The 26,589-nt window shown below is 34.1% G+C and overlaps 1 protein-coding gene across 5 annotated transcripts in view; it reads right to left on the bottom strand.

The window, feature by feature from the left end:
* LOC142323062 (serine hydroxymethyltransferase, mitochondrial-like) overlaps window positions 1–26,589 on the bottom strand; it is a 288,888-nt gene that overhangs the window by 52,254 nt on the left and 210,045 nt on the right. For all 5 annotated transcript variants that reach the window (XR_012756013.1, XM_075362187.1, XM_075362186.1 and 2 more), the window contains 3 exons: window positions 10,492–10,571; window positions 2,966–3,166; window positions 2,207–2,411 (listed from right to left, as the gene is read on the bottom strand). Coding sequence is in view for 4 of the 5 variants with exons in the window: in XM_075362187.1 (XP_075218302.1) it covers window positions 2,207–2,411; window positions 2,966–3,166; window positions 10,492–10,571 (486 nt within the window). In the remaining variant the exon portion in view is untranslated. The remainder of the gene's footprint in view (window positions 1–2,206; window positions 2,412–2,965; window positions 3,167–10,491; window positions 10,572–26,589) is intronic.

The raw sequence follows: 26,589 nt of genomic DNA, 5'->3' as shown, positions 1-26,589 counted from the left end.
CTTACAAGTCAGAAAATTTGAAGGAGATTTTTGGAAATATGTCAACCGAGAAAAATATCCCAGTATCACCAAATGTAGCGAATATATCTATTCTTGTTTCGGATCTACATACCTATGCGAATCGGCATTTTCATACTTGAAGCTAACGAAGACTAAACAATGTTCTGTCCTGACTGATTCCCACACTGGAGACTCATTGTTATTATTATCTTTGTCAGGATATACACCTAATTATGATTCCTTGGTTAGAGACATGCAAACTCAGTCTTCCCATTAATGTTAAGGCAACAAAGTAAATTCTAAATCTGTCTTTATCTATAGCTAATATATTCAATATAAATATTGAAATCAAATTATCAGCCATACTGTGCATTTTTATAACTTTTTCATATTTACGAACAAATAGTACAACTTATACATTGCAGTTGATAAAAAAATTAAATTGCATTTTAAGTAAGTAAAAATCTATCATGAAAAAGTGTCGGAAAATCAAATTTTTTAGGTACCGCATGTACGGAATGCTGCTATCAAAAGTTGGGTCTGGAAATTTATTTTCTTCATGAGCCTAAATTTCGAAAACTTAATAAACGATTTAAAAAATAATATATTTTACTTATCTACCCATACCTCGCTGGAATGCACCTTATATTGAAACACAGTGTATAAACATAGAATACATTTCACACCCCTTCTTCCCCCGTAGACTACGCCTAAGTAGTTTGACAACAAGTCAATCGCGACACACTTTTAAGATAAAAAGTCGATCTTATATACAGAAAATTTGGCCACCCCTGGTATAGACAATAGCTAAAAAATCCTGTACTCATCACTCACTGGATTTTGTTTGTAGGGAGGGTTCTTTCTACTAAGATATTTATATTTTTATAAAGTTCTCAAAATATTTTACATCAAAAGTGACCAATACACATAAAGCAATTATAATTTATGATCAATGGGTATAGCTCCTCTTCCAACAACATATAAAGAAATATAACCTAGATTCTATGTGTATGTGGCCTCCCTGTATATTTGGGACAGTGCCCCCTCCCCCACCCAAATATATGACACATTAAGTGTGTAGGAGTTTTTAGAAGTGCATTAAAGAAATGGCTACTGGATAGTGATGATATTGAATTATTTTTCTCATTTATAGTCTTGCCCAAACCAAATTTAAAATTTATCAAAATATTTAGTTACCTATCATTGAGCGATGTCTTAATCTGATTTACTCAGATTATGAGTTACTCGGATATGAGTACTCATAAATTGCATTTTTGTTCTAGTCTACATCTTAATGAGTACAAAATTTAATTATAAAGCTAAGTATACTTTAAGTATATAGCAAAGTATAATGCTGAATAACTGTTGGTACAATGGAATAATGTACAAGTACAGTTATGAAATGCAATGGAAAGCAAATAAGAATTCATTAAAGTCTATTATTTTATTATTGTTTGCTGTACAAAGAATTACGTTTTTGTTGTAAAAAAAATATATGATGGTATCTCCTACACAGGAAATCTTCAGGAGTACCTAATTTCTCACTCTACCTAATGTTCTATCTTTGGGCTTGTCAACTAATTTTAAGAATAGTGTCAACAAAAAAATATTAAAATGTAAATATCCTTTTGGGTATAACTTCAAATTTTGTAAAATAGTATTACATGTAAATTATTTTGCAAGAAATAAAAATCATTCATTCATTGAAAGAAAAAATATATATATATATAGAAAAGATATATTCTTTTTTCTATTTTTGTTATTTTCTTTTTATTTATATATATTTCTTTCGACAGTCTCAACTGATGATAATTGTTTAACAGCTGAATTGACCATCCAGATTTAGGTATTAAATATAGTTTTTGAGAATAATCTTATTTGCTGATTTAGCTAATATACATCATACATTTTCTGTACTTGATGTCTTTTAAAAATGCTTGGATTTTTATAAAAAATTAATGAATAAATAAGTGCCGTCCTACTTTAAGCATCGTTATTATTTCCTTATGGCACGTTATTTCATTTACCAAGTTGTGAACCCCAAGATATTTTAGACAATGTGTAACCATCACATTTTTGGGAGATGGAGTTGATCATCTAACTCAAGACCCTGTTACTGTTATTGCATCATTTTTTAACATGAATTAAAATTAATACTATCTATCAGTAGAAAGCAAGGAAAAGCAACACACAAGGCTTACATTACCTGTCTAAATCTTTTATAATCAAGCAGTCTTGAATAAGAAGATGCTCCAGCGATGATAAGACGTGGACGGAACAGAACTGCACTCTCATGCAGTTTATCATAATCTATCAGTTCTGTAACAGGGTTCAACCTGTAAGGCATCGATTCAAAATAGAGGGATGTTGCAGATACTCTCTTTGAATCACTCATAAACCCATGGGTCAAACTGTTTAAAATAAAAAATTAAATCAAATTAACAGTATTCTTCATGAAAAAAAATACAGTTTTGTAATACAATGTTCATCATTATGATTGTAGCCTCATTAATGATTCATGATGCACCAGATTTTTTGTAAAAACTTTACATCGCTTAATATCAATAGCAAATTAATACAAAAAATGTCATATTTCATTTCTGAACAATTTTCAGTAAGATGCTTAAAAACTGTAATAAACTACTATTTATAAAGTCAATGACACATTTTAAATTTAATTTCATATGGTTTTTCCTAAAGTAATACATTTATACGAATGTGGCTCCATAATAACAAAATCTGATGCATCTAGATTCATGAATTTTTCCCTAAAATTTATGAACAGATAAGAATTCTCTAGCCACATTATAGAAATACTTTTCACACATTTCAGAAATGTTTTTTAAAGGAAGTACAATACTATACTTATTTAGTAAAACCATATCAAAGATATACTGCAACAAACATAAAACATCAAACCTAGATTCAAATTTTTGAGAAAAACTTAAAAGGTTAAGTATCTTACTGGCCACCATGAGGTAAATCTAGTCCCATCAGTCGATCATGAGGTTTCAATAAAGCAGTATAAGCCGCAAAGTTGGCTGGAGATCCAGAATAAGGTTGAACATTAACTCCCCACTTATCAGGATCTAAGTCAAAAGCTTCTAAAGCCCTTTTTTGACACAGCAACTCAATTTTGTCAATCACTTCTGTACCACCATAATACCTAAACAAACCAAGATTAATCATAATTATATGTTATAGTTACAAACTTTAAAATGGTAATTGATACTCATAAAGAACTGCTACATTCAAATTAAAGCAGTTGGAATACAACCGATTTACAAAAATTTTAAAGTAAATCTCCAATTCACTACAATGATTCTTAGTTACTAAAACTAAGGTACTGACAAATTGTAAACAGATGAAATTTTACTGCAATTTGCCCCTTGCATTATTTTTTAACCATTCTCTTTACCTACCTTGATCTAAAACTTGCCATCTTCTTCAGAAAAAGCTCCTACATCCCGGCCACATTGCTTTAACCATTTCACATTCACTGTATTTTATACCCTGATCAGCATTTTTGAAATACCAGTATCTTATGTAACCTGATCTGCTCAGTGAACCCTTTTTGAAATAATTATTTTATTTCACCATATTAATCAAGATTTCTGTGGCCATGATTTTGCATGTGCTATGTAGTCACTATACTACTTGTAAATTTTTCCATTACTTAATATATTTGGCACAAATATAAAACTCTGTTAAATAAATTACTGGCATAATTAGGATAATATTTTTTTACACATTTTAATGCTATAACACAGAAAAAAGGATTTCTTTTAAAATATTCAAGGAAGGCAATTATATAAGTCGAAAAGCAGGAAATTTTCAAACTAGAAATTCAAATATAAACTTAAGTGAAATAACCACTAAAGATGTAAATTACCAAATTTAACTGTTAGAAATTTTACAGAAAGAATAGCAATTATTTGAAAGAACCAAGAACTGCTACCGATATTGTAGAACAAAATACGAACTTGTGAATCTTACATCATAAATAGAAATAAATTTTAATGGCATGAATTAACTACCTTACAGTATTGCAAGACTAAAAACAATAAAACTCTTCAGTTGTTTACAAGGAATAATTTGTTTGTTCCTCTTCCTATCTAAAAAAAAAATTATGATATCCACTATGGTCTATGATAAGATAATTTTCTGATAACTCTGAGGCCACTCAGAAAGCCATAAAACAAATTAAGAACTAAGATGTACTACTTTCAAGCTCAGTAACTTACAACTCTGTTTGAATAAAAGTGATAGGTCGATTAAGTTTAGATATAATGAGAATTAACAGGTTAAAATGAAAAGATGAGCAAGCAGAATTCATTCACATAATAGTAATATACAAAAATCACATATTCATGACAACATACTTAATAATAATGCCATACAAAATAATTAACAACCAATTTAGGTAATAAAAGCACAGAGGTTGGAATATCATAGAGTAATAAGATCTAGATTGTGAGAATACTATTATAAACAACTTAGGAGAGAAGTGTTTTATGACGATAGATTTAAAACTCAAGCCGACAGGTTTATGTTGCAGGTTTACCCCTACCCCTTTAGCAGAAGATGAAGAAATATAAAGATAATACAAAAAGTGAAACTTCACAATAACAGGAGACAGGATTGCCACAATTACACAAGATGAGTTCAGCACACAAAAAATAGAAAATTTTGGAGAGATAACATAATGGTCACGTAGGGATTTCTGAAATTACCTAATAGACAAACAGAAACAAAGCATAATTTAGTTGTAGTAGATGAAATGAGATTAAAGTTTAGAAACACAGGAAAATAATTGGGAACAAAGAGTTGGGATGTAGGCAAATTAACAAATATCGATGACAAAGATTAATTCAGTAAAAATGAAATAAAAAATAATAGTTAATCTGAGCAAGGTCCTTGTGATTGAGATCAATGAAAATGTTATTGATGCCTGTCATTGTTCAACGAAAAGATCTGATGATCATTCATCATTCACTGGGAGTTATCAAATTTACTTGGAGATCAATTGTAGACAGTTTCTTGGATGTGAAATGAAATAAATAAACATGTTGTCTTAGTTATTTGGGAATGGCAACAGATCCCAGAATTACCACTCCTCCCTTGTCTAGTAGCATCTACTATACTTGAAGTGATCGTGTGCAACTGTTAAGTACATTTGGGCTGAATGCTCAGATAGATTTAAAGATATGAAAAATTACTGTGAGGTTTTTAATATTAATTTTAACCAAAGTTAAATAATTTGCACACGCTTTAAGTGAGGTTTATTGTTTTATTTTCTCCTCCTGGATTATAATAGGGTTTTATAAATTCATTTTTATCACGAACAAAAGTAAAACATAAACAGGTATTTAACAAGATGTACAGTTTTATTTCTATTTTAATATTCCATTACTAACAATTAAGATTTCAAATACTAATTAGTACAATTCTAGACAAATATTTAATATTAAAACTTATTTAATTAATGCTGAAATTTAATATTATTATCTTCAATGTTAATAACGGGAATGTTAGTGTTATAAACATTAATCTTTTCCAGGCAATTAGTGTAGTTGCTGGCATCTCACTCAACCAGTCCCAGGTACAACTCCCAAAAAAAATACCAAAAGGTTTGAAATTTTTTCATCACTCCATCCAGATTATCATAAAAAAATAATGATTTCTGTGACTGGATGTATTACTTTTGAGTTAATAGAGAAATAAATTAATATTATGTGGCATATTATGTAGCACAAATAAAAAAAAGAAAGAATGCATTGGTTTATTTATAAATAAACATTTAAGTTAGTTATATGATTTGTATTCACATGATTTATCCTAATTAACTGTTTGTTAACGAAGAATATTTATGCTATGATACTGTCTGAGTGCAAAGGGATATATGTAAGTCACAGGGATATAATATTAATATTAAATGATAATTGTATCTATACTGTTTTGTTAATGATTAGGATATTTATTATCACAATTAGTGTTATTAAACTAGCTCATATCAAATATAAGTCTTAAAAAAATGTTTGCAGCACATAATTTTATTTTATCACTAACTATTTTCTTTGTGAAGTAATTTTCTGTATATTTATTAGTGAAAAGTATCTTTTAGATTCTTCTTTATAGTGTATTTTTTAATTTTTATGTATTATAGTTAATTTTTGTTTACTGCATACTTTACTGTCTCAGTAGCAGAGTTGCGATTTATAATATAATCTGCATAAGACAGTATTATTGTGCTTTTTTGCAGTATTATGAAAAATAATGTATAATACACAAATATACTTGTTAAAAGGGTAATAGTAATGATTGGTTATCACGAATGTATTTTTTATTTGAACTTTTAATGACTTTCAGGAGGTTTCATTTTGGTACTTTCTTTTTTGTAAATAACTTTGATTTTATTAAGGAAAGAGGATAATTGGATCGGCTATTATTACTTTATATTTTTGATATGCATACTAATCACGTGAAAGTAATAGATCTGGGTGTGTTGTTTACACAGGCATAGACAGCATATTCAGTGGATTCTAATGGAACACACTTCTGCTGCACGTGGGTGACAAGCACACTTCATGTTTTGTATAACTTGCGGATTTATCTAATGCAATTTGGAGGATGGCAGGATATGTATTTCTCTTTGATTTCTAATTTCCTTGAGTAAAAAGTTCAATCCGCATATGTTTCTTTTTATTTCTTATATGAAAATGAAGTATTTTAGCATTTATTTTCAGAGTATAAGGAGATTATAAACAAAACTCGAATTACTTTCTTCATAAGAATTGTTCTCATTATGATGTGTGCTTCCAGGGGAAACATGGCTGAAAGATGAGCTATTCTGAATTATTAACGGGTTCCAAGTTAACAGTAATAGCAGAGGAGGAGTACTTACAGTCATCTGTGTTTGCTGCCCTGCTCAGATTTGAATATTTTGAAATTTATGGGAAAAACATTCGGGTTAGGTTTCAGTTTTTCTTTCATCTCTTACTTATCGTATTCACTTTGTAAGTTCAAAAAGTAAGATCGATTATAACTTATTTTAAGATAAAGTTAAGTCTTATCATAATACTTTTAATTATAATGTCAAATACAAAATTACTAGAAAATATTTTACAAGTTTACAGGATGATGAATGGTCTGAGGAAATTTACTCTAGTTTCTAAATTTTTGTGATTTTTGATATATAAATAATGTAAAGTACCCTGATTGATGAGGCTTTCAATTTAGATAAAAGTAACACTGACTACAACTACATCCTGCAACAGCATGATAATACTTTTGTCCCTGGAGGTCTTACCATTTCCTCTCTTCGAATAGCAATAAGAGACATTCTTTATTCATTATTTTACCATTTTTATATTTCATTCAAACATTGGTCATATTTAATCTACAAAAATTGTATGTTATACTCTAATATTTTATAACAGCTTATGTTCAGTTATGAGGCTAAAGATTCATAGTTTATTTATAAAGTCTAAGATGCAGAATTAATATCCATTATGGTTTACGATTCACATTGTAATACTTACTAGATCTAAGGAGAAATTTTGCAAAATATATAAAAGGGCTGGAGATCTATTTTATTTTAAATATTTTAGGAATTCATTCGGAGGAATAAAGAAATAGATAAGAAGGGTTATCACTTGTACGTGCACAAAGTGAAAAAGAAGTAAAATATAGTGGTAGGGATAGGTGCAATATTAATTGTGTTTTTGATAATTTTTATTGAACACTAATATTATAAAAATATTTAGTTTTCTCAAATATATAATCAATTGTGCTAGCAATACTGCTAAGTTAGTTGAGGGCCTTTGCTGGGATGGTCTGTCTATAGCACTGCATTTGTGGATTATTTTCATGGCATTTAATGTTCTTCTCAGGATGAGGCAAGGGAGACTCTAAGGTCTCTTCCTTCTAGATGATCATTGGTACCTTCAATTCCAATTTAGGTGGTTGGAATACATTACTGATTTCTCTATATTTATTTCCTTTTTGTAGAGATTTATTATTTAAACCTCTTATTTTTTATATTTAATATCTCTGAAACATAAAAAAGTCTGTGTATTTAGAAAAAATTCTAAAATAATACCTATATTAAACATTTTTGTACAGTACATATGCCACCAGAGCATGTCTCTATGAAATAACTAAGCTTCAAGAAGATACAGGGCAATCCTTAATAATCTGCTACAAATAAATTACGTTCTACTATTTCCAGAAGTACAGTCATACATTCTACAGAGTAAAATTTACTTTAACTTTAATTATAAAATTACTGATATAAACCTAGTGTAATTTGACCAAGGGGAACTCAGCACTCCTTTCAGTTCATCCCTCACTTCTTCAGGTCACATCACTGACAAGATAAAAACAGTTGCCCCAGCACTTAATTTTGTTATGAGAAAGCTGATAAAATTTTAATTCAGGTAAAACTCCAACTGCTTTACCTCAATTAAGAGTTTTTGTATCTTATTGATAAGATCAGGGGTTGAGTAAACTTCATCAGTTCTACTTTTGTGATCCTCTGAAATAAAAGTTATATTTACAAAAAAAAATTGATAAATAATATTCACAAAATAGTAGTCACTGAACTCTCACAAGTCTACACAGGTTATAAAATGTGTAATATCACATCTAACCCAGAATCTTGAGATATGATGCAACATTGTGGAGAAAGTTCAGAGATGAAAAGAGATTATGGTTGCATACAACAGCAATCCAACATGTGTTTGAATTAAACCAAATAAATATGATCATACAAAAAACAATAAAGTTCTGTGGAAATCACAAACTAACTCGGGATGATACATTTACAGTACTAAATTAATTTAGTCGACTTGAATTCAAAGTAAGGCAAGTGGTCAATGATGCTAAAATTAATATCACATTTTGACCTAGAAAGAAAACAGAACAGTTTTAAACAATAACAATACTAGTCACTGTAAAAATTAAATAATTAACCTCAAAGAATGTAGGATGGTGCAATATTAAAAAAATTCTCACCTGATTTAAATTCATTTCATGGAACTCAAAAGTCACAGTTCAATCAAGGTTTTCTCAAAAAGTGTCTATATGTTTAAAAAGACCTGTTAATGTTTAAACTTTAACTTTACTAATGTTGCATTTAAAAATTGTTTCACTTAGAAAATAATTGATAAGTAGAATTATTTGTTAAATTTTTCTTACATCAGAAATAATATAATTATAAACTAGCTGTGAATGGAGGTAATTAAATTTTAATTATTATGAAAATTATCTGTCAATAAACATATCATGATATTGTTTTTTATTAATGCGTTATATATTGGTGTTTCTGTTTCTAACAGATACAGAAAAAAATAAAAAACTAATTTTTACATGTTGAAAATTTGTGATTATATTAAAATAAGGCTAAAAACATTTTAAATTATACAGATCCAGAAACGTGAGTTTTTCATGGGCACACATGTGTGTATGGGTAGTCTACGGTAAACCCACCGGGTTGGTTTAGTGATGAACGCGTTTTCCCAAATCAACTGATTTGGAAGTCGAGAGTTCCAGCGTTCAGTTATTTTTACACGGATTTGAATACTAGATCGTGGATACCATTGTTCTTTGGTGGTTGGGTTTCAGTTAATCACACATCTCAGGAATGGTCGAACTGAGACTGTACAAGACTATACTTCATTTATACTCATACATATCATCCTCATTCATCCTCTGAAGTATTATCTGAACAGCAATTACCGGAGGCTAAACAGGAAAAAGAAGAAGAAAAAAGGGTAGTATACGGTAAGTTATTTATTGTAAAGCACTGGTCATGGCAGCTAATGATATTTAATATAATTAAGTTATTTAATATAATTTGATACGGTGATAAAAAATTAAACTATGGAAAATTAAGAAGATAAATTAATAGCGATATTCATATTCATCAACAGCTATTTGCAGTAATCTCAAGATCAGTTAATAGAAAAACTGTAATGCGTGCAATAATGTTCACAGGCTGTAACTGCTAATGATGATTTAGGTGAATTTAAGAATTAATTATTATCTAGTCAGGGATTTATTGTAGAATTATACAGTTGACAAAAGTAAATGCGAGAGGTTATAAGAATAATATGTAAATTAATTAACATTAAGAGAGATTTATATAATTTAAGCTGAGCATGTACAACAGAAATTTTAAAAATAAAATTCTAAACATCTGATCTGATAATAATTTTAAATTGCAATTCATATTTTTTTAAAAATAATTTACAACTATATCTTCACAGTATTTTACAATATAATGTAATTTTATGTTAACTCTTTAGAGTCTCCATGAAGACTTAATTATTCTATAAAACAACAATCCATTTATATAAGTTAAAGTAAATAACTGTCGAGTTATATTTTACAATCTGTTTATTTTTTAGGTAGAAATTATTCTATACTTGTAAATAGTTATACAAGAATAGAATAGCTATACAAAAAGTATAAAAATAAAACCACAATCACCTTTGTCCCGGGTAACCTTCTGAATATTTGTTGTTAAGACAAGATCCAAGAGCTTCAAGAGCAGAACGACTGCAAAAATTCTAATAAAAAAAAAGAATAGCATAGTTATATAAATTTTAAGGTAAATACGAATATTTAACTGTAAAATTCCGATGAAATAAATAAAAAGTAAGTAATTAATATAAATAAATACAAGCGCTAACAGGAAAACAAGGTAATTTTAATAACTAATAAAATCATTAAATTTCATATTAGAATAATAAATTGATTCTTACTTTGTGTGTACATGAGAAAATGGTCACAGCCTTACCCAAGATAAACAGGACATGAAAAACACATTATCTTGATTTCAAAATATTATGATGATTATAGGTTTATGTAATGCACACATATGTATAAATGTTTTATTGGATAATGGGATAAATAAGATGGTACATTCATTTTCATCTTCTTAAATTTTTTTAAAAAGATTATTATCTCTCATTTAACAATGCATACACAATTTTAAATAACTGTTTTGGCAAAAGCATATAATTTCAGATGAGGTTGATTTAAATAATATCAAATGTGATTTACAAACCGACAGCTTTGTATTTATTTTTAACTTCAAACACTTACACAGTTGGACAAATAATTTATGTTAAGTAAAATTATACAAGTTGCTAGTATACATGGAATCATCCAACAGATTTCAAATTGTTAAATAGTGTGATTGCACAAGTAGGATTCCAGATTTACTTCTGGAACCTGCTCTTACTTTTAATGACTTATATTTACCTCTTTTGAACGGATCAATTATCATTCCTAATAATACCGCTATATCTTACAATACCCTTTCTAAATATGAACTGTTTTGATGTTGAAATGCCGATTTAAACAAATAAATGTTATAATCTTCCTTCAATAAATTATTTTGAAATGAAAATAAAACCAAAATCTATAAAACAGCTCAATCATTTTCTGCATGAAAATTTTCTATAAACACAGCACATGCATTCTTTTTAACAGCGCATAGCAACTTTATTCATGATTTCTACTATTTGAGGAGGGTGTAAAGTACAGTATAACTTATTGGTATAGCATATCTGTTATCAGTTTTTACTAAGTTGTACACTGGTAGAATCATAATAATTTTTTTTCATATATGAAAATGATGCTACTATATATATATATATATATATATATATATATATATATATATATATATATATATATATATATATATATATATATATATATATATATGTGTGTGTGTGTGTGTGTGTGTGTTACCACTTATATACCTTTTTTTATTTTTTTTTTTACTGTACTTTTTTAACCACACCAGGTCAACTGGTAACTGCCTAAGAAACCACATATATACCTAAGTTAATATCGGCGGACGACATCGGTAGCAGCTAAGATGTGAGCAAGAGCACAGTATATGTATGCGCTGGTAGAAGTGTCACTCCTGCCGCGTAGTTTTCCCGACATAGGGGCGTTGCGGCTCCACCACCCTCAGGCTTCAATAAAAGAGCGTGCACGAGGATGAATTTTTAATTCATCGTCGACCACCAACTGGAGAAGACGTAGAAAAATACAGAAGAAGATCCCTGGCCTCCTGAACGTGGGACCTCCCGGCGGATGCCAACATCCCCGCCGAAGCAGCAGGCCTGACCGGTCCGCCGAGGGAGCCACTGGACGCGGACGCTACTTTCCCGCTCCAGCTCGTCCGGCTTCAATCGCCATGGCCAGTGGACTTACCAGCAGGAGTAGGCCAGGCGTGGGATCGCTCAGTAAAAACCGCCCTCGGCCGCACCGGCGAAAGACGACCGACGCCTACCCGACACTGCGGGGCTCTGGGGGCCACCACTGCTACGCTGTAGTGAGGACCCAACTGCCGCTGAGGGCAAGCTCGGTCTGTTTTCGATGGACGAGCCGCAACTCCCCGAATTCGCCGGAGACCAGAATCCGGACCCAACACCTCTTTTCAGAGCTAAAGAAAAAAAACGGCCCTTTTCAGGGCTACCATAAGGTTATAAATTACTACGAGCCGTCGAAGCCGATCGACAACAAAAACGGTCCTTTTCAGGACTATCACAAGGTTATTAAGTGCCACGTGCAGTCGAAGCCATTCAGCGACAAGTTGCCAAGATCGTCTGGATGAGAAGACTGGACATAGCCACGCCTCTGCCGATCACATGTTAGAGAACAGACCAACACACAAGTCGCCCAACAACATTGACTGCCTGGTTCCGGGCATCCGTACAACATTTCCGCCGGTGATAACAGCAACCTTCAGCGGTCTACCACATGAGGACCCAGAACTGTTCCTCTCTCGTCTACAAGAACAGAAAGTGCCTGTGGAGCAATGCGCCAATTACGCCGAAGGGCAGCTGAAATGAGAGGCTCTGTCCTGGGCCAGGCAATACAAAGAACTACAACTCGATTGGTCCAAGTTCATCGACCGATTCCGACATTAATATAACTGTCCGCAGAATATTGCCAAGCTCTGGTCTCAACTTTACGGGTAAATGCAAGGAGCTAATGAATCGGCGGAGCTTTTCCTGGTGTTAAAGAGGAAACTCATTCACCGAATAGCTCGCGGTAGTGAAGTTGCCTTCCTACCAATATTGCTGGAGCAGCTCAGACCCCAGATTCGACTTTCGCTGCGAGCGGCAACCATCCATGATATTGACGACCTGCTGCATCGGGCCATCATCATTGAAGCAGACGAACAGGAGATCCAAGCTACAATGTTAAATAGTATTCACGAAATCCGCGTTAGTTCTGGGCGGAGCTCGCTGGATAAAGTAGGTGAAATTCAACCGGATAATTTCGTGGCTAGAACAAATGACAAGACAACTCGACATAGATGCAGCTTGGCTCCGTGGTGTCATTAATGCCTGGAACGACCGGGGTCCTCAAATCAACTAGGCTCAGACATCCCTAGAATCACCGTCGAAGTAGCAGGACGACTCACGAAAGCGGCGATAGATTCTGCGGCCAACTTCAGCTTTGGAAGAGATGAGCTGTGGCAAGCCAATTCCAACACAATCATCAAGATAGAACTGGCACTGAATTCTACTTCCTGCCGTATCACGGGAGTGGTGCAAATAGAGCTTCTCTGCAGCGACACGAAAATTTCCACAACGCTTCTGTTAGTTCCGGGGCTTCGGGAAGAAATCATCTTGGGACACGACTGGCTGAAGGAGCAACAAGCCGTGTTGGACTACAGTAGTGGCTGTCTCCATCTAGGTAGGAAAACCCGCAAGCCGTTTTATGGCACGATCGACCCGAACCTGCGGATCGAAACTGGACTTATCAGCAGTGAAAAATACAGCATCCCCTGAGGTAAAGACAAGATTGGAGACGGTGGTGAAGCGGCACCAAGGAGTATTTTCCAGCACTCCCTTGCAACCAACTCGGTCAGCAGTACATGGGATTCGACTTCGGGAAAGCCGGCCGTTTCGCTTACCGATGTTCCGGCACAGCGAAGAAAAGAAACGGACTACAAGAGAACAAGTGGAAGAGATGCTGAGGCAAGAGGTGATAGAGCCGTCGACATCGCCCTACAATTCTCCAGTCATTGTTAAGAAGGACTCTTCACCACGTTTTTTGTGTAGAATTCCGGCGCCTGAACGACATCACGAAAGATGTGGAGTCATTAGTGCCACTAATCTATGAGACTATTAAAGAATTGGGAAGCGCCCGCATCTTCTCGACAATTGACCTTAAAAGTGGCTATTGGCAGATACCCCTGGAGAAATCAGCCAAACGTTTTACAGCCTTTTCAGTTCCAGATGGCGGCCGATACCAGTTCTGAGTTCGGGCCGTTCGGCTTGAAAAATGCACGTAGCACATTCCAGCATCTAAAGCAGGGCGTTCTCACTGACCTCCTCCGCCAGTGCTGCCTGGACGACATTATTGTTTACAGTAGTAGCTGGGAAGAACACTTACGCCACCTAGTTCTGGAACACCTATAACTTCACCACCTGATGTGGTATTTGAAGAAATGCCAATTTGGTCGAGGTGTCATTTTTGGGCCATGAAATCACACCCACGGGCAATATTCCGCAGCAGCAACACCTACGTGCCATCATCGAACACAAGACTCCTGGGTCAAGAAAGGAGCTGCAGAAGTTCCTCGGCACCTGTAACTGGCTGCGAGAATATATCCCTTGATTCTCAGAGCCTTCCTCGCCGCTGACTGACCTGCTGCGGGGGAAACACTGGAAATGGACAGACACCGCACAGCAAGCCTTCGAAGCTGTTCGGCAGGCCGTCAGCAGACCGTTGAAGTTATCTCGGCCGGATCCAGAGCTTCCTACAGTCTTGCAAACCGACGCCAGCCAGCGAGAGCTGGGAGCCGAGCTTGACCAGCAAGCCGAGAACGGGGAGCGAAGAGTCCCCACCAGCACGAAGCTTTCAGAGGCAAAGAAGAAATATCACTCTAATGAACTCGAATGTCTCGCTCTGGTGTGGGCAATCAAAGCTATCGACCGTACCTCGAAGACCGAAGTTTCATCCTCAGAACGGACAACAAGGGTTTGACATGGCTAAGGGAGGTTGCCGGGCAGAAAACAAAATATGCTCGCTGGGCCTTATCGGTTCAAAATTTCAAGTTTACATTACAGCACTGTCCTGGCTGGGAGAATGAACGACCAGATCTATTGTCAAGAGAACCGGGGATGAAGAAAATACTAAGATTGTGCGGAATGAAGATAGACTACACCAGACTGAACACGCCCAGAAGAGAGAGCTGTTACACCCCGACTGCAGAAAGTCGTCGCCACTTCCCTGTTCCAACAGGTGCGGGAATCACAAGAAGCCGATCCAGAGTGCCAACGATTACGCCAGGATCCAAATTCGGCCCCAGGCACTCACCTCAGAGTGGACGAAGACGGCATCGTATGGACAGCAGGACGCAGCACTAGGGCAAGACCCCGACCAGTGGGAGTGTACGTCCTACCCGGCAATCGCTCGGCTGTCATACGACACTACCACCACGCTCCAGAAGCCGGTCATCCTGGAGCAGAAGAGACCTGGCGGGCGATCCGCCAATACTACGATTGGCAGGGCATTACGAAGGACGTTCGATAGTGCCACACATGCGCCCGCTACAAACGAGGGTCAAACTCTCCACCAGACAATCAGCGATCCCGTTGGCTTACAACTTGTAGGAAGCACGTGGCAGTTGACTTAATGTGTCCATACCCAGAAACGAGACGAGGCAACAGGTTCCTAGTGGTGACGACTGACCTACCTGTTTTTCCGCTAGGTAGAGGCTAGACTCGTTCCTCGAGCTGATACGGACACCATCTTCAGCTGTTTGGAGGAGGAAGTATTTTGCCGCTGGGACTATCCTGCGGTCGTCCTGACAGACTATGGGACTGCGCTCACAAGCCGTAAGTGGAAGAAGCTATGCCGCCAACGACACATTGCACACTGGACTACACCTGTATACCATCCACTGGCGAATTCCATGGAGCGTCGTAATGAAGAGGTGAAGAAAACACTGAGAATAGCCCTCGAGCAGGATGTCCAACTCCTAACCTGCGATAACAGTGTTCCACGAGTGCTGTTCGCATTAAGAAATCGGGCTAACGCCGCGATCGGCACGCCACCAAGCGAACTGCTAATTGGGAGACAGCTAAAGAGACCCGGGACCTGGCAGCACCCAGAAGCAGAGAAGCCCGCCGGGCTTCAATCGCCCTGGCCAGCGGACTCAGCAGCAGGAACCGGCCCAGCGTGGGATTGCTCGGGAAAAACCGTCTCGGCCGCGCCGGTGAAAGACGACCGGTGCCTACCAGACACTGCGGGGCTCTGGGGATCACCACTGCCACACTGTAGTGCGGACCCAACTGCCGCTCAGGGGAAGCCCGGTCTGATTTCGATGGACGAGCCGCAACTCCCCGACTTCGTCGAAGACCAGCTTCCGGACCCAAGAGCTAAAGCAGAAAACGGCCCTTTTCAGAGCTACCACAAGGTTACTAAATGCCACGTGCCGTCGAAGTCATTCGACGACAATATATATATATATATATATATAAACTGTAACTTTAAAAGTATGTATATATGTATACTTTAAAAGTATATATATATATATAACTGTTTTTTTTCATGTTCAACATAACGAGGAGGTAAAAATCCATTAAACTAGAACATTTTCAAAAAATATTAACTTTTTTAAGATACTCTTACAAGTATTTAAAAAAAAAATATTTTGCCTCATGCTTAAATTTTGTAAATAAAGTAAATATAAGGAGTCTGGAACATAACAATTTTGTAAATTAAGTAAATATAAGGAGTCTGGAACATAGTTTAGCAAAATTAGAATAAATATTCTTAATGTAAAGCCTTCTGTGATTATGTGTAGAAATATGGTTACAAGACAATTGGAAACTTACTTTTTGTAATATTATAATGCCTATATGAATGAGGGTCATTTAAACAAAGCTGACTCTGTCAGCTTTGTTTGTGTAAAGAAAAACATTCAGTATGTTCTTCACAAAGAAGCGATGGGACTAACTAATATACTGACTATAGAGCTGAATAGTGTAAATAATAAAATATATATATGTAAGTAGCTTATATATCATTCTCACGCATATAAAAAAAAGATTTTTATAAATAATTATTTTATACTTCAACAGAAATAGAAATTAAAAAAAAATCTTATTATGCTGGGTGATTTAAATACAGATATACTGAAAATTAATGAAGAAATTGTGAATTTTCAAAAAAATTTTTTTAAATCGGTTTATAAACCATGCTTCTTTTAAATTTGCTAGATTGAGTCTTAATGGTTTACGTATAGATAATGAGTTTATAAAATCTAGCATTGTAATACAAGCAATAAAATTAGGGAATGATTTAACTAATCACTGTCCAGTGTTTCAAATAATATAGTATAAAGAGATCTTTTTTTGCATAAAACAAACCGATTAACTATAAAAAGATTTTTTTTGCATAAACTGAAGTCTGAAGTGAAAAACCATTTAATCACATCTATACACTGCACGATCCAAATCTTATGACTAACCTTTAACTTCAACTGATGATATTATAATTAAGTCAACCATCAGAGTAAAAAACAAAAGTAAACCTAAGTAGTCTTGGATAAGCAAAGGTCTTATTCAGCCCGCAAAGACTAAAGAAAAATTATATAAAAAGTGGAAAAATAACCCTAATAATAGAAAATTGAAAGATGAATACAGTGTGCACAAAACTAAACTATATAAGCTGCTTAGTATTACTAGATTTAATTATGTATGATAAAGATAGATTAAAAAGTTGTGCTAATGATACCAGAAAAATATGAAAATTTATTAACAATGAAAAAGGGAAAGGCAAAAAAAAAAGAGCCGATATAAATATTATAATTAAAGATAAAAACCAAAATCTACATATGACTAATAATAATGAAAAATCTTCTTTAACGATTATTTAGGAAGTGTTGGTGAAGAGATTGCAAGTAAAATTAATAATTCATTAATCGATTTATCTAACAGCGAAAATCAAAAAAACATTAACAAACAGAATATTTTTAAAACCTGTATCTGACAATGAAATATTAAACACTATTCTACAGTTAAAAACTACATATGATGTAATAGATGATATACATGCAAATGTATTGAAGTTAATATCGCTATAAATTGTGGAACCTCTAGTATATATAAATAAATTTATTTTTAAAACTGTTTTTAAATCTGAAAATCATTAACTAGCAACCAAATACAGATCACTCCCCTCAGTCTCAAATTTCACTAAAGGTTTTGAAAAACCTTTGCGTAACAGAATTATTAAATTCTTGAATAAATACATTATATTCTCTAACTTGCAATTTGGCTTCGGTATATGTGTAGGAACTAAAGATGCAACTGCAAAAACAGTACAATGTGTTACTGAAGGTTTAGATATGAAAAAGTCTGTTGCTGCTGTATTTATTGTTCTTATGAAGGGATTTGAACAGTTCTTCACTTTTACTTAAAAAACTGGTATATGAGAAGTTACTCTAGAACTGATAAGGATTATTTAAAAAATAGACAACGTGTAGTAAAAATGAAAAATACTAAAAGTAACCCTATTGCAATGAACACTGGAATACAACACGGTACTGTGTTAGGACCACTGTTACTTATTACTTATATAAATAACAGTTTTATTATAAGCACTGATGATGATTCTATAATTAATTCATATGTAGTTGATACAGCAGTATTATGCCCATCTAACAAATGGAATAATGTAAAATATGTTACATCTCATAAATGGCATAAAAATTGGGTTAGAATCAAATATAACATCTTTAAATGTAGATAAGACAGTCTACATAACTTTTTCCCATCACTGTGCTTTTTATCCTTATATTTTGAATTAAAGTTAAATAATGAAGCTGTTAAAAGGGTTGAAAACACAATGTATTTTGGAGTTTTTGTGGATTAACATCTGAGATGGGATTTTCAAATAGCAAGTTTATTACGAAGAACAAAATACACAACTTATATATTATATAGGCTAAAAAAAGTTAATTAATATAGATAGTTAGTTTATGGTCATGTACGGAATTAACAACAGCATTGCGATATACAGGACAATTGCACGGGGAAGTGTGAACAAATCACTTTTAAAAATTTTATGTAATGTGCATGTCAAAGTTATCAAGATAATATCTGAAATAAATACTGCCAATAGAATTCCTCCTCTGAATTTTATATGAAATCTTAGTTGTTTATTTTTCATCATAGTCATTTGTCTAACTTATATCTATAAAATGTTTAGATTACAAGATGAAAATTTTTATAGTTACCTAAAGTTTATTGACTCCTCTATGAATCATGAGACCTTGCCGTTGGTGAGGGGGCTTGAGTGTTCAGGGATACAGAGTAGCTGGACCGAAGGTGCAACCATATCGGAGAGGTATCTGTTGAGAGCCAGACTAAGGAATGATTCCTGAAAGAGGGCAGCAGCTCTTTCAGTAGTTGTTAGGGGCGTGAGTCACAATGACTTAAACGGCCGTATCAACATCACTCAGTTCTCTGAGTACTGCGCAGCTGAAAGCAATGGAAAACTACAGCTGCTTTTTTTCCAAGAAAATGTGGCTCTCTGCATTTTCACATAGCAATAATGGAGGCGCCTTCCTTGGTAAAATATTCCGGAGGTAAACTAGTCCCTCGTTCGGATCTCCGGGTGGGGACTACTAAGGAAGGGGTCACCAGAAAATTAAAAATAACATTCTACGAGTCGGAGCGTGGAATGTTAGAAGCTTAAAAAAGGTTGGTAGGCTAGAAAATTTAAAAAGGGAAATGGATAGGGTGAATGTGGATATAGTAGGAATTAGTGAGGTTCGGTGGGAAGAGGAAGGCGACTTTTGGTCGGGTGATTTTAGAGTAATTAATTCAGCGTCAAATAATGGGGAGGCAGGAGTAGGTTTCGTGATGAACAAGAAGATAGGGAGGAGAGTGGAGTATTTCAAAACGCATAGCGATAGAATCATTGTAATAAGGATAAAATCAAAACCTAAACCGACAACGATTGTTAACGTTTATATGCCTACAAGCGCCCATGATGATGATGAGGTAGAGTGTGTATACGAAGAGATTGATGAAGCAATTAAACACGTAAAAGGAGATGAAAATTTAATAATAGTTGGAGATTGGAATGCAAGCATTGGAAAAGGCAAGGAAGGAAATATAGTGGGTGAATACGGGCTGGGCAAAAGGAATGAAAGAGGGGACCGACTTATAGAGTTTTGCACGAAGTATAATTTAGTAATTGCCAACACCCAATTTAAAAATCATAATAGAAGAATATACACTTGGAAAAAGCCAGGCGATACTGCAAGGTATCGGATAGATTATATCATGGTTAAGCAAAGATTTAGAAATCAACTCGTTGACTGCAAAACTTACCCTGGAGCAGACATTGATAGCGACCATAATTTGGTGATAATGAAATGTAGATTGGGGTTTAAAAACCTGAAGAAAAGTTGTCAGATGAATCGGTGGAATTTAGAGAAGCTTGACGAAGAGGGGGTAAAGAAGATTTTTGAGGAGGACATCGCAAGAGGTCTGAGAAAAAAAGATAAGGTAGAAAATGTAGAAGAAGAATGGGAGAATGTTAAAAAGGAAATTCTTAAATCAGCAGAAGCAAACTTAGGCGGAATAAAGAGAACTGGTAGAAAACCTTGGGTTTCAGACGATATATTGCAGCTGATGGATGAACGTAGAAAATATAAGAATGCTAATGATGAAGAAAGTAAAAGGAACTATCGGCAATTAAGGAATGCTATAAATAGGAAGTGCAAACTGGCGAAAGAAAAGTGGATTAAAGAAAAGTGTTCAGAAGTGGAAAGAGAAATGAACATTGGTAAAATAGACGGAGCATACAGGAAAGTTAAGGAAAATTTTGGGGTACATAAATTAAAATCTAATAATGTGTTAAACAAAGATGGTACACCAATATATAATACGAAAGGTAAAGTCGATAGATGGGTGGAATATATTGAAGAGTTATACGGAGGAAATGAATTAGAAAATGGTGTTATAGAGGAAGAAGAGGAAGTTGAGGAGGATGAAATGGGAGAAACAATACTGAGATCTGAATTTAAGAGAGCATTAAAAGATTTAAATGGCCGAAAGGCTCCTGGAATAGATGGAATACCTGTAGAATACCTGCGCAGTGCAGGTGAGGAAGCGATTGATAGATTATACAAACTGGTGTGTAATATTTATGAAAAAGGGGAAGTTCCGTCAGACTTCAAAAAAAGTGTTATAGTCATGATACCAAAGAAAGGAGGGGCAGATAAATGTGAAAAATACAGAACAATTAGTTTAACTAGTCATGCATCAAAAATCTTAACTAGAATTCTATACAGAAGAATTGAGAGGAGAGTGGAAGAAGTATTAGGAGAAGACCAATTTGGTTTCAGGAAAAGTATAGGGACAAAGGAAGCAATTTTAGGCCTCAGATTAATAGTTGAAGATTAAAGAAAAACAAACTAACATACTTTGGGGTTTATAGACCTAGAAAAGGCATTCGATAACGTAGACTCGAATAAAATGTTCAGCATTTTAAAAAAATTAGGGTTCAAATACAGAGATAGATGAACAATTGCTAACATGTACAGGAACCAAACAGCAACAGTAATAATCGAAGAACATAAGAAAGAAGCCGTAATAAGAAAGGGAGTCCGACAAGGATGTTCCCTATCCCCGTTACTTTTTAATCTTTACATGGAACTAGCAGTTAATGATGTTAAAGAACAATTTAGATTCGGAGTAACAGTACAAGGTGAAAAGATAAAGATGCTACGATTTGCTGATGATATAGTAATTCTAGCCGAGAGTAAAAAGGATTTAGAAGAAACAATGAATGGCATAGATGAAGTCCTACGCAAGAACTATCGCATGAAAATAAACAAATACAAAACAAAAGTAATGAAATGTATTAGAAATAACAGAGATGGACCAATGAATGCGAAAATAGGAGGAGAAAAGATTATGGAGGTAGAAGAATTTTGTTATTTGGGAAGGAGAATTACTAAAGATGGACGAAGCAGGAGCGATATAAAATGCCGAATAGCACAAGCGAAACGAGCCTTCAGTCAGAAATATAATTTGTTAACATCAAAAATGAATTTAAATGTCAGGAAAAAATTGTTGAAAGTATATGTTTGGAGTGTCGCTTTATATGGAAGTGAAACTTGGACGATCGGAGTATCTGAGAAGAAAAGATTAGAAGCTTTTGAAATGTGGTGCTATAGGAGAATGTTAAAAATCAGATGGGTGGATAAAGTGACAAATGAAGAGGTATTGCGGCAAATAGATGAAAAAAGAAGCATTTGGAAAAATATAGTTAAAAGAAGAGACAGACTTATAGGCCACATACTAAGGCATCCTGGAATAGTTGCTTTAATATTGGAAGGACAGGTAGAAGGGAAAAATTGTGTAGGCAGGCCACATTTGGAGTATGTAAAACAAATTGTTGGGGATGTAGGATGTAGAGGGTATACTGAAATGAAACGACTAGCACTAGATAGGGAATCTTGGAGAGCTGCATCAAACCAGTCAAATGACTGAAGACAAAAAAAAAAAAAAGTTTATTGAAAAAGCAAAAATAAAAACCATGTGTACACAATTAAGGTACCAGTTTTTTCATCATTGCTTCATCAATCTCTTCGTATACACACTCTACCTCATCATCATCATGGGCGCTTGTAGGCATATAGACGTTAACAATCGTTGTCGGTTTAGGTTTTGATTTTATCCTTATTACAATGATTCTATTACTATGCGTTTTGAAATATTCTACTCTCTTCCCTATCTTCTTGTTCATTATGAAACCTACTCCTGCCTGCCCATTATTTGAAGCTGAGTTTATTATTCTAAAATCACCTGACCAAAAGTCGCCTTCCTCTTCCCACCGAACCTCACTAATTCCTACTACATCCACATTTATCCTATCCATTTGTCTTTTTAAATTTTCCAGCCTACCAACCTTTTTTAAACTTCTAACATTCCACGCTCCGACTCGTAGAATGTTATTTTTAATTTTCTGGTGACCCCTTCCTTAGTAGTCCCCACCCGGAGATCCGAACGAGGGACTAGTTTACCTCCGGAATATTTTACCAAGGAAGGCGCCTCCATCATTGCTATATGAAAATGCAGAGAGCCACATTTTCTTGAAAAAAAGCAGCTGCAGTTTTCCATTGCTTTCAGCTGCGCAGTACTCAGAGGACTGAGTGATGTTGATATGGCCGTTTAAGTCGTCTTGACTCACGCCCCTAACAACTACTGAAAGAGCTGCTGCCCTCTTTCAGAAATCATTCCTTAGTCTGGCTCTCAACAGATACCTCTCCGATATGGTTGCACCTTCGGTCCAGCTACTCTCTATCACTGAGTACTCAAGCCCCCTCACCAACGGCATGGTCTCATGATTCATAGAGGAGGAAGGTACCAGTATTGTTTGTTATATTATTATGTTTGTGTTTTTTTTTTTAATAAATCAGGCTGCATGCAGATGTCCATGTACATTTCTGCAGGATAAATACCTATGTAACTTTTTATATATGCGTTATCTTACGACATGTTAAAAAGAACTTCTTCTTAAGAAGATGAAATTTATTCTTTCTCTTAAAACAGTAAACATGCTTTACATTCTGTCATATATATATATATATTTTGGATTGCCATTTTCCTTTACATTAAACTCATTCAGTAAATTAGTAGATTATAATCTACCTTATTTACAGATGTAAAACTGTGTTTGCACATATATAATTATTGTTTTTCCAATTTATTTCCTCCTGGATGATTATATTCTAGGAAATCTTATTAGAAACGGATGATAAATTTTGCATGTGTACTTGGAGCTCTGTTCTTTACATGTACTAATATGCTTGTGAAGCTATAAAGAAAATATTTTTAAGAAGACAAAAGGAAATAAATTATTAATATTTTCTCTCATTTTATAACAGTGCTTTATTTTAGCATAAATTATGTTTTCTATTATATACATAATTAATGGAAAGTAAGTGTTCTAATTTATATTTTTTCAGCATAAAGGACAATACAAAGAAAATATTCTCAGAGTTAAATAATACGAGATAAAAGTATTCTGACCGTACGCAACAGAACATAACTATAGCTGCTGAACTACTACTTCAGAAGTCAGAGATCGGTGGAAACTGAGCAGCCATTTACAGGGATATGATTGACTTATGTACAGGATTTTATTATCACCTGTAAGTTTTTGAGGGCTATAAATTTAAATATTATTTTTATAAGTGTATAATATGTGACACTGCATTTGAAACTCTATACTTCTTTTAAACACACCCGACCTATGAGAATAAAGTATACAAGAAGCAAATGCAAACTGAAAATTAACTACACTGACTTGCTCCTTTTATAGTATATAAAGACTAAAAGCATGTATAAATGTGCAAAAGTCTATTATTTTAAGTTGAGAATTCAGTAAACCTGAGCTCCAGTTAAAAATGTTTACTCGATAAGACAAATATCTTCCCACAATTTTTAATTTATCTTAACAAGAATTCAGAAATCCATAGATCATTCAAGTGAAGGTCTAGTTAAAATATACATTCCATTAATACATGTAATATGTAAGTACATTAATACAAAAATATACATTTATATTACACAGAAGAAATACTTACACTCATTAGATTGGAAGAGAGTGATACTGGGTATCATTGCTATCCCTAATGCATCATAAGAAAAAAATCAGTTTTCACAATGATCTAATAAGCAGAATCATCTATCAAATATTTCTATTGATACAATGTGACCTTTATGATGGTTTTGTCTCTGATGGTCGACAGTGAAAAACCATTAATTTTTTATGAAAATCTAAATTAAATTTATAAAATATAATGGTTTAATAACTACTGTCTAACACTGACATCAGCTGATGTTATTATCAGTAGCTTTTCTTGTATTAGTTAGTCATTTACAACATGGTCCTAAAATGTTTAAGTTTGTTATGATGCGATCCTTTTACCAACATGTAGAAAATCAAGGTTGTTATTATGTAGGTGGATTTTGATTTACATTTGTGAGATGATTAGAACATCTTGTAAACTGGTACACTGCTATGCAATACTTTGAAATATTTGGTACATCCTTTTTAAAACTACTTGTATATCCTGTTTGTCAAATGCACAACACTGTGTGTGCAGAGCAGTTCACTTTGTACAGTCTATGATGAATTGTTTTGTTTTTTGTTCTGAAAGGTATATTGTAATCAGCTTTTTTTAGCTTGTGTTGTCATGCAGAAGCTAGTTAATGAGTGTGCTGTTGTGATCTTCAGGTGATATATGTGTGTTGAGTAGTCACACACAAAGCAGTTAATGACTGCTTTCAGAAGTGTGATTCACTTCTGAAAGCAGACAGTTAAAGAGAGGTTGGCTGGTATGAGTTGCGAATGAGTGTCTATCGTTGATGATTTTCTATATATTTTTCAAATGTTTCTGTCAGTTGCTTTTTTGTGATGATATGGTCAAGAAAATTTATTTATTAATTATGTTTGTATTCAATGTAAAGTTTAATTTACGATCTACTTTGTTTACATATGTTAACTGTTTTAATGATATCAACATAATTTTTGTTAGCAACTATATGTGCTCATCTTGTGTTGCAAAAACATTTTTACTAGGATGCTGGAAACCATAGAAGGCCAGCATAAGGTCGTATGTAATGTTTATTTTGAAACATAAAGTAATCTTTTCTAATAAAATATGATTATCATTTTTGTGATATGTTTGGGTACATTGATATTCAGGTTAGGAATGGGGGAGTGTTTTTGCTACCGTGATGTTAATGAATAGATTTATGTGAAATGATGCCAATGTTTTTTTTTTATGATGATGAATTCCCCAAATAAGCTAAACGCTTGTGTATAGGAATATGGAAAGGAGATTTTTTAGCAGATTAGAAATGCCAAGCTAGACAGGAATTTGAACCCAGAACCTTCTAGATAAAAGCCTCATATGTTACTGCTTTGCCATGAAGGTCAATGATTTAAGAATCAGGAGTTATGGAGGTATGTAGATGTTTCTTGTCTAGTTTAAGAGTGTATTGGTTTTCAAAAATCAGTACTAGAATTTATCATTATGTATTTCTGATGATCTTGACAATGTCAAGTGAATTTATAAGAGGGGATATTCTAATATTTTACAAGAATGTCAGGTTTATGTATCTATAGAAAAGCTTGAAGGTAAGGGGGTGATGCCGACCATCTCACAGATTCAAATCAATAATCCATCAGTATTAAAAACCTTTATATTCTGTACATGTACAAAAAGGACCACTTCTTGACATTATGAAATACACAAACACACAACAAACTAAATGACATAACTGAAACCCATCACACTTTTTGATCATAATCTAAGTTCATGCCTGCCCCCTCCCAAAAAAACCCTACCAGCAATTACATCAGCTAATACTTTAATGAGAACAGCAGTATCAGTTATTGAAAATGGCCATGTAAGTGACTAAGAGCATTACACATGATTATCCTAGCCTACTAAATGGCATTTGTATGTGTCCCCTTAGCTTAGCATCGGAATGTAATGATCACTAGCAAAGA

This window comes from Lycorma delicatula, chromosome 4 (genome assembly GCF_047948215.1).
Source record: "Lycorma delicatula isolate Av1 chromosome 4, ASM4794821v1, whole genome shotgun sequence".
In the NCBI taxonomy this organism is placed as follows: Eukaryota; Metazoa; Arthropoda; class Insecta; order Hemiptera; family Fulgoridae; genus Lycorma; species Lycorma delicatula.
This window is presented reverse-complemented; position numbering and strand designations above follow the sequence as displayed.